General features: G+C 46.6%; 1 protein-coding gene across 1 annotated transcript in view; it reads left to right on the top strand.

The window, feature by feature from the left end:
• The first annotated feature begins 579 nt into the window (after positions 1-579).
• Ppil2 (peptidylprolyl isomerase like 2) overlaps positions 580-9458 on the top strand; it is a 24566-nt gene continuing 15687 nt past the window's right edge. Inside the window, exons 1-5 of the mRNA XM_021184549.1 lie at positions 580-689; positions 2149-2198; positions 4545-4590; positions 5527-5589; positions 7064-7115. Coding sequence (XP_021040208.1) covers positions 658-689; positions 2149-2198; positions 4545-4590; positions 5527-5589; positions 7064-7115 — 243 coding nt within the window. The 5' untranslated portion in view covers positions 580-657. The remainder of the gene's footprint in view (positions 690-2148; positions 2199-4544; positions 4591-5526; positions 5590-7063; positions 7116-9458) is intronic.

Genomic DNA, 9458 nt, shown 5'->3' with positions numbered 1-9458 from the left:
CTTGGGAGGCAGAGGCAGGCAGATTTCTGAGTTCGAGGCCAGCCTGGTCTACAGAGTGAGTTCCAGGACAGCCAGGGCTATACAGAGAAACCCTGTCTGGAAAAAACCAACCAACCAACCAAACAAAAAACAACAACAACAAAAAAAGAAACTTGGGACCCATTCTCCCGGCACATGAGACCCAGACCAAAGATCTGGCCACAGAAGGAGCAGAGAGGGCTTGGTCAACTGCCAGCTGATGGGCCTGAAGGGCGTGGGGACCGAATGAGAGAAAAGAGTTGAGTATACACATGGACATGGCTTTGGAGAAGGTGAAAAAAGTTGAAGATCTTTAGATACAAAGGAGGTGAGTCTGAGTGAGTCTGCCTAGTATAGCATGGACTGAACAAATAGCCAGATAGTGCATAGATAAGTTCTTGAGGGCTTGGGGGAGGCAACGCAGTATGGTGGGAGACAGGAAAAGTGGATTCTACTCAAAGTCAGCAAGCCTCAGCCTAGCACGGTACCTGCACCCAGCACCTGGGTACCTGGAAACCACAATTCCCAGAATGCTTTCTTCCAACTTCCGGGACCCAGTGCGTCGATCTCCGGAAGTAGTTGAGAAAGCGGAGGCGCCATAGTCAGTGTCTGCTGTGGACTCTTCGGTTCGTTGCCACCATGGGGAAGCGACAGCACCAGAAGGACAAGATGTAAGTTGGGTCGCGTCTCTCGTCTCCGCTCGTCGCCGTGCTGAAGGTTATCATCTGAAAGCCTCAGCTCTCACAGGCGTGGTCTCGTCCCTCAGCGCAGCCTACGTGAGCCAGGGCGTTCTACGTCCGGACTAACTAACTTCCGGAATTCCCCTACCCCTAGCCTTTCTGCGAACTAGTTTTGCCCTGGAGTTGGTTGTCCGCCCTGCACAGCCAGGTCCGCTTCGTCCTGGCTCTAGCCTGAGAGCCTACACACAGGCGACAGCCTTCTAGTTGAAGATAGGCGGGCCGTGCTCCATGTTCCCCTCCCATTTGCTGCTGCTGTACTTTCTGTTTTCTGTTGTCTCTTCAGATGCTCCCCGCCCCCAGCTGTTTGCAAGGATACCTTTGACTTCTGTATTGCCAGATCTAGTATCCAGCTTTTCACTCCTTGGGCTTCTTCACTTTCCAAAGGTAGCCGATAGTGAGATCTTACATGTTTAGTAATTTTTTTTTTTTTTTTCCGAGACAGGGTTTCTCTGTGTAGCCCTGGCTGTCCTGGAACTCACTCTGTAGACCAGGCTGGCCTCGAACTCAGAAATCCCCTTGCCTCAGCCTCCGGAGTGCTAAGATTAAAGGCGTGCGCCACCACGCCCGGCTTTGCGCTTAGTAATTTTGTCTGCGTATGATCTCTATTTCATTCGTCTTTGCTGGGCTTCCCCCTCCTCTTGTCCCAGACCTCGTGGGTGTTTTCTTCATCCCTGTGGTGGATCTGTTCAAAGAGTCTCTTGCACTAAGTCAGCAGCTTTCACTCAGTTCTCCACTTGGAAAATTTAGAGCTTTTTCAAAACTAGTATGCTAAAAGGGAACTTGATAATTTTCACACCGTTTCCTATCCTAGCCCAGTGGTTACATAGTGGGTCCCTGATTTACTATATATAGACTGAAGACAATTCTCATCCTAACAGAAGAACAACCGCAGAGAGCAACTGGAGCTATGTTAGATCATGTCTGGGTCCTGCTCAAAATCACCCACCAGCTTCCCATCACACTTAGGCAAATAGAGAGTACTCGCCTTGATCTTTGACTCATTTGTGACTCGGTCGCTGTCCTTGCTTCTGTGTCTTTCTCTGCTGCTACGTACCTCATCACACTCTCCTCTGCTGTCTCCTTTCTGGAACAGATTCAGCTTGTCCTGTTCCAGCCTCAGTAAGTGTTATTCCCGTAAAGGGCTTCCCCGGAGCTTTGTATGCCTAGCTCTTCCTGTCAGATAGTCTATAAATCCAGTTCATTTCCTTCTGGACAAGGTGCTGTTGATGTTTTTTTATCTTTCCATCTTTTGTGCTTCTTATGTGCCAGACAATGCAGATGTTTAATGTGTCTTTGACAAGTGAGTGGGCGTTGTTCTGTCATAAGTTACTTTTACAGCTTCTGTCCTGTCCGTGGCAGGACCCAGTAACATATGCTCTGTCTTCCTCAGGTATATCACTTGTGCTGAGTACACTCATTTCTATGGTGGCAGGAAGCCAGGTAAGGGGATGCTGGTGGTCCTGAAGAATGCTGTCTCCCGTGATCCAGAACTATCCAGAACACTGACATTATAGTAGATAACTAGAGGAGTCCATAGTTGATAAAAAGAGGACATATACTTAACATAGTACAGTATACTTACATTTTAGAGGAGAATACTTAAAAATATAACTTCAAATGGCCTTTTCTTTAGGAAGTGCTATCACCTTATTCTTCTTTCTTTCTTTTTTGTTTTTTTTGAGGCAGAGTTTCTCTGTGTAGCCTTGGATGTCCTGGAACTCACTCTGTCTGTAGACCAGGCTGCCCTCAAAGTCAGAAATCCGCCTGCCTCTGCTTCCCAAATGCTGGGATTAAAGGCTTGCGCCACCACTGCCCGACAACCTTATTCTTTATAGGAGGAAAAAAAGGAAGGTTAATACCCAAAGTTGCCAAGGCTGTAGAAAAAAGGATTTATTTTATATGCATTGGTGTTTTGCCTGCATGTATGTTTGTGTGAGGGTGTTAGATCCCCTGGAACTGGAGTTACAGATGGCTGTGGGTGCTGGGAACCTGGGTCCTCTGGAATAACAGCCAGTGCTCTTAACTGTTAAGATATCTCTTCAGCCCCATAAATATATATTTTTTTCTCTTTTAAAGATAGTCTTATTATATAGCTCAGGCTGGTCTTGATCTCAAGATCTTTCTTCCTCTGCCTAACCAGTGCTGGAATTGATTTGTGATTTGATAATATCAAAAGATGCTATGTGAATCCAGGTATAGTGGTGCATGCTTTTAATCCCAGGACAGCCAGAACTATACAGAGAAATACCATCTCAAAAAAAGCAAACAACAAAAAGGCCCTGCATGACTAGAGGTCATTGTGTGTTGTCCGCATTGATAATCCATCTTAAAAAATCTGCTTTCATACAATTTTTTATGTAAGACTTGTATGTATGTATGTATGTATGTATGTGTGTGTATTTGTCTACGTGAGTACATGCACATGAATGTGGGTACCCTGGAGTTGAGAGGAGAGTGGGTGCTGGGAACGAAGCTCTGGACTGAAGCAATAGCATCAAGTGCTCTTAGGCTCTGAGCTATTTCTCCAGCTCCTAGTTTGTTTTCAAAACAGGATCTCCATGTGGGCTTGGCTGCCCTGGAACTCACTATGTAGATTGAGCTGGTCTTGAACTCATAGAAATGTACCTGCCTCTGCCTCCAACTGCTAGGATTAAAGGTGTGCTTCACTTCTCAGCTCATCCTGTGTTGAGACAAGAGTCTGTCACTAAACCTAGAGCTCACTGACGGGCTAGACTGGCTTGTCACTAAGTTGTTTCCGTCTCTACCTCCAGTGAAGTACACTGAGCCATTTCTCTAGCACCTATTATTTTTAGGTGTGTGAGTGTGCGTGCATGCATGAGTAGACACCTGCCCTTAGAGAGAGGCCAGAGGTGTTAGGTTCCCTGGTGGGTTACAGGCAGCTGTGAACCACCGCATGTGAGTGTTAAGAACTGAGCTCAAGTCTTGTATAAGAGCAGAATGTGTTCTTCACTGCCTAGCCATCTTTCTGAACCCCACCAGAAGATTTCTTTTTTCTTTTTTCTCCAAGACAGGGTTTCTCTGTGTAGCCCTGGTTGTCCTAGAACTTGCATTGTAGACCAGGCTGGCCTCGAATGCAGAGATCTGCCTGCCTCTGCTTCCCATGTGCTGGGACTAAAGGTGTGTGGCACCACTGGCTAGCAACTACCAAAAGATTCTTTTTTTTTTTTTTTTAAACGATTTATTTATTTTATGTATGTGAGTACACTGTCACTGTGTTTAGACACATCAGAAAAGGGCCTCAGATCTCATTACAGATGGTTGTGAGCCACCATGTGGTTGCTGGGAATTGAACTCAGGACCTCTGGAAGAGTATCAGTGCTCTTAACCGCTGAGCCATCTCTCCAGCCCCAAAAGATTCTTAATATAGGGCCTGGAGGTATAGTTCAGTGATGAAACTAGCATATAGCATATATAAGGCCCTGGGTTTGATCTCTAGTCTAAACACATAACACACTCTTCTCTCTCAAAACAACAGCAATAAAAGATTTAATTCATAGTAATATAGTTTTGTTTTTGTTTTCTTTGTCTTTTGTTTTTTTGAGACAGGGTTTCTGGGTGCACAGTCCTGGCTATCCTGGAACTCGCTTTGTAGACCAGGCTGTCCTCAAACTCACAGAGATCCACCTGTCTCTGCTTCCCTTTCAAGTACTGGGATTAAAGGAGTGCATCGTCATGCCTGCTGTAGTAATGTAGTTTTAATGGTAGGTATAAATAGATGAAATATTTTCCAAATAGGTTATCTGTTTTTTATTTCATCTTTAACAGATATCTCACAGAGAAGTTTTCGCCGCTTACCTTTTGACCACTGCAGGTGAGAGCTTTAAATCCTTCTGTTTTTCCTTGGCTTTGGTTGAGTATCATTTCTCCCAAAATAGGTGTGTGTGTTTTAAGGTAAGGTCTTTTAACTGCAGCTTGGGCTGACCGTGGACTCCTGAATCTCCTGTTGCTACCTCCCAAGTATTAGGATTATAGGCTGCCATCCTTGCATATTTGCATAGATGTTTTTTTAAAGTTTTATTTATTTATTATATATTAGTACACTGTAGCTGTCTTCAGACACACCACACCAGAAGAGGGCATCAGATTTCATTACAGATGGTTGTGAGCCATCATGTGGTTGCTGGGATTTGAACTCAGGGCCTCTGGAAGAGCAGTCAGTGCTCTTACCTGTTGGACCATCTCTCTAGTGCTTGTTTTGTTTTTTAAGATAGGGTCTGTTTTCTGCTCTGGCTTCTGACTGACCTGGAACTCATTAAACTCAAGAAGATTGACTTGCCTCTGCCTGGAGAACACTAGAATTAAAGGCTTGAGACCAAGAAAGGGCGATAAGCAGTGGCCCAGGCAGCTCACAGCTGCAGACACATGTGAGCTGAGGCTGCTATAGGCCTCCACCCCAGTCCATGTCCCCAGCATACATCAGGGTGGTGTACAGACAGTACACCACAGGGGCCTCATTAAACCCTGGGGTGGGGAGGATGGCCCTGAGGTGAAGCTTAGTCTGACTGCTCTGTGAGGGTCTGGAGAGGGAATCCCAGCTTGCTCCCTCAAGGCCATCATGAGGCACCTCTTATGTGACATGAAGTGGGCTGCTGCTGCCTCAAGTACTAAGGCAGCTCCTGGGACAGCAGCTTATCCTTACTTGGGTGGTGTCAGGGACAAAGGGTACTCAGAACTGTGGAGCGGGTTGTGGGACCCAGAGCATGCTCAGCGTGCCTAGAAGCTGATGAGGGGTTTCTGTTATTTTCAGTCTCTCTCTCCAGCCTTTTGTCTACCCAGTCTGTACCCCAGAAGGTGTCGTCTTTGACTTGCTGTGAGTTTACTCTTGAATTTTTAAATTTCTTTTTATTTGTGTGTGTGTGAGTGCCTGCCCACCCAGGTGCATGGTATTTGTGTATGTGCAATTGTATTCAGATGCATGTATATGTGGAGGCCAGAGGTCAACTTCACGGGGCTTTCTCTGTTGTTCTTCACCTTATTTTTTTGAGACAAGACCTTGTCAGTGAATTTGGCACTGTCAGCAAGACTGGCTGACCAGCAGCAGCTGACCGGTTCCACCTGTCTCAATGCCTCCAGCTCCCACTAAAGTTACAGATGGGTGCTGTCTTCAGCTGGCTTTCTTTTTCTTTAGTTTTGTTTTTGTTTTTGTGTTTTTTTTTTTTTTAGTTAGTTAGTTTATTTAAGTACACTGTAGCTGTAGTCACCATCAATCCCATTACAGATGGTTGTGAGATACCATGTGGTTGCTGGGAATTGAACTTAGGACCTCTGGAAGAGCAGTCATTGCTCTTAACCATTGAGCCATCTCTCCGGCCTCATTGTGTCTGGCTTTAACATGGGTTCTTGGATGGAATACAAATTTCAGGCTTTTGTGCTGCAGAGAAAGTGCTTTATCCACTAAGTTGTCTCCCCAGCACTCTATATTTAATCTTGATTTAATAGATATGACAGGATTCTTGATACCAATTAGAGAAAGGAATATAGAGTTTGTGGCTCTAAGTAGGGTCAAAGTTACTAAAATCTTGTCCCTAGGAATCTCATGGCATCTAGGTGAGCCTGTTTGGTAACTGGGAGGGACCACCAGGCCTCAGGCAGCACTAGCTGGCAGATGCTGTTGCAGTGGAGTGGAGTGGGTCCTTCCCCCTGTCTTAGAGGCCAGCTGCTTACAGATGTGCAGTAGAGATGTGCTGGATGGTCTCTGCGTGGTGAGAGGTGCAGAGTCCCCGGCATTGCACTCTGACGCACTGCACCCTGTTATATGTTCCAGCTAAGCTTGTTTTACATCCTACATTTTTTTCTAAAATTTGCAAAAAAATAAAAATAAAAAAATAAAAAAATATTTGAATAGAACAATTTACTCCAATGATCTCATTGTCCAGGATCATCATTATGCCCTCTTAGCCCTGTGCACAGATTTCTTTGGTGAGTGCAGGGGGAGGGGGAGTCTCACTGTAGTGCCCTGGCCTGTGTTCAAATGACTTCCCATTCTCAAAATCTCCCAAAGAGCCATCTCCCCAGCCCTTTCTTTTCCTTTTTGTAATGTTTATTTTGACTTTATGTGTGTGGATTTTTTAGCTGAGTGCCTGTGTGCACAGCACACTTGTGCAGTGCCTATGGGAGCTGGGAGAGGACACGGATCCTCTGGAGCTGGAATTACAGATGGCTGTTATTGCCATGTCATGTGGGTGCTGGGAGCTCAGGCCCTGTGCAAGAGCACCAAGTGCTCTTCGCTCCTGAACCCTCTCTCCGGCCCCCTCATGACCCTTTTTGTTCTCTCTTCCCATCAGGAACATTGTTCCCTGGCTTAAGAAGTATGGGACGAATCCCAGCACTGGAGAGGTAGGTGCTCATGCAGAGCTCCGTGAGCCAATGAGAGCTCAGCTCCTGCTCCTGTCTTGCTTTGTTTGTGCAGTTCTCATGCTTTCAGCGGGGGAGAACTGCTCACCTCACAGAACCTGGGAGTGACAGTCCTGTGCTTTCTACAAGTGTTGCTGCCTCTGTGTGCACACGTATGAGGATGTACAGTTGGCACTCTGTACTTGCAGATTCCATGTTCTTGGATTCAGTCAGCTATGCTCATAAAGAAGTATTTGTGGAAGGTTGTATGTGAACTTATCTACATACTTTTTCTTGTCATTGTTTGCTAAGCAGTATCAGAAAATAATTATGTGTTTATCATTTAGATTATGGTAGGTAGTAGGCAATCAGGAGATGGCTTAATGTTAATGGGAAGATACATGTAGGTTCTGGTCAAATGCTATAGCATTTTAAGAGACTGGAATACTTACGGATTTTGCTATCCTGAGCAGATGAAATTTCTCCTTCACTTCTCAGCCTGCAGTTGGCATTCTCTTGGCAAGAGCCCTTGGCTTAGGGCTATAGCCCAATAGTAGAGTACTAGCCTTGCTCATTTGCTTACAGAAGGCTTTGGATTACATTCTGGCACCCTGCCAACTCACTACCCAACCAAAAAGAAAAAATCCCAAACAAAACAAAATAAAAGCGTTTAAGACTCTGACCTACTGGGTGACAGGAAACTGGCTGCAGTCTTTCTGGCTCTGGTGGCAGTCTGGGACTGGTGTGGGGTTCCAGGGACTCTCCAGTGTAGATGCACATGCTACCAGCCTGTCTCTTCCCTGTTCCAGAGGAAAGAGGGGCTGTGCCCCACATGGGGTCTTAGACTGTTTCTTGAGCCTGTGAGCTTCTCTTCGGCTTGTGTCTTGCCTAGCTCCTGAAATAGTTTGCTTTTCTTCCTTGGTGTCCGCACTTGAGAGTGTGGCTGCTGGTCATGAAGCTACAGGAGCTTTTTCCAAGGCTGGGACGGCAACATCGTTTATTAGTTTTCTCACTATGATATGAGGTCCCTGCCTTACCTGGTAGACTTGTGCTCTGTTTTGCTGACCTCTGCTGCTGTTCAATTTAGGAATGTCACCCTGCAGCTCCCTGCTGCTATTGGGTGCCCGTGGGGAAATAAAGGGAGTGGGGGAAAACCCTCGTCCTGTCAAGACTTCCAGTACTCTGGGCAGGCGGACGCCTTTCCTTGCGGCCCCTGGTGGGTGTCTGGCTGTGGGAAGCCATGGAATCCCAGCTGAAGGGGGGTAGGGAGGTGGGGGGAGACAAGGGGCAGTCCGAGGTCTCTGGGCCTCATGGAGGCCAGAGATAACAGATTCTCAGTCTCCGACATCCCAGACACTGCTGGACACTGCAGAAGAGCTGAGAACAAAATGGGGGTCCCGGGGCCAAAGGGAGGAGAGGGCAGGGAGAGGGGGTGCTGGGTGGTTCCCATGTGGGTGAGAGCCCTTGGTCCGTATGTACTCAGGATGGCCTTCTGGTGGGAGGTTAGACGCAGCTCTTTAGGGAAAGCCTTATCCTATCGTTCAAGCATGGCGGGCCTTGATGAGCAGACACAGTCTATGGTTTTAGAGCTTTATTTTAGAAAGGCAGAGGGAAAGAGGGAAGGTAAAAAAGAGAGAGAGACTGGCTATGGCCACATGGAGAGAGAAGGGAAGGGAGAGAGAGAAGGAGGGCTAGAGAATAAAAAATGGTGAGAGCTTAAAGAGAGTGAGGAGGGGACAAGCAGCCCCTTTTATAGTGGGCTGGGCTATCTTGCTGTTGCCAGGTAACTATGGGGAGGAGCTTACCTGGCTATAGGTCAGGTAACTGTGGGGGTGGAGTCTAGTCAGAATGTCAGGAGCTTGGGACATTGTCTGTGACTTATAGTCACAGAATTATAGAGTTGGGGTTCTGTGGTGTCAGGCACCTGTCACTGGGAACATGGCTCACAGTTTCTAGTGGGTCGCCAGAACAAGCCTCATTCACCCGAAATAGGCTGCCTTTCATGGCCCCACATGCTGCAGCCTGCCCTTTGGTGTCTGTTATTGCTGTCTGCCACTTCCGTTCCCAAGCTGCTGCCTCTGCTACCTTGTCTACAGTTGTCCTCATGATCTCTGTGACCTCTGCCTCTTTTCTGCTGGACGTTGTTTTTCTTTTCTTTTTTTTTTTTTTAGAAATATTTATTTATTTTATTATATGTAAGTACACTGTAGCTGTCTTCAGACACTCCAGAAGAGGGCATCAGATTTTGTTATGGATGGTTGTGAGCCACCATGTGGTTGCTGGGATTTGAACTCAGGACCTTTGGAAGAGCAGTCGGCGCTCTTAACTGCTGAGCCATCTCACCAG

Source organism: Mus caroli, chromosome 16 (genome assembly GCF_900094665.2).
Source record: "Mus caroli chromosome 16, CAROLI_EIJ_v1.1, whole genome shotgun sequence".
NCBI lineage: Eukaryota > Metazoa > Chordata > Mammalia > Rodentia > Muridae > Mus > Mus caroli.
The sequence above is the reverse complement of the archived record's forward strand: the minus strand, read 5'-3'. Positions and strand labels throughout refer to the sequence as shown.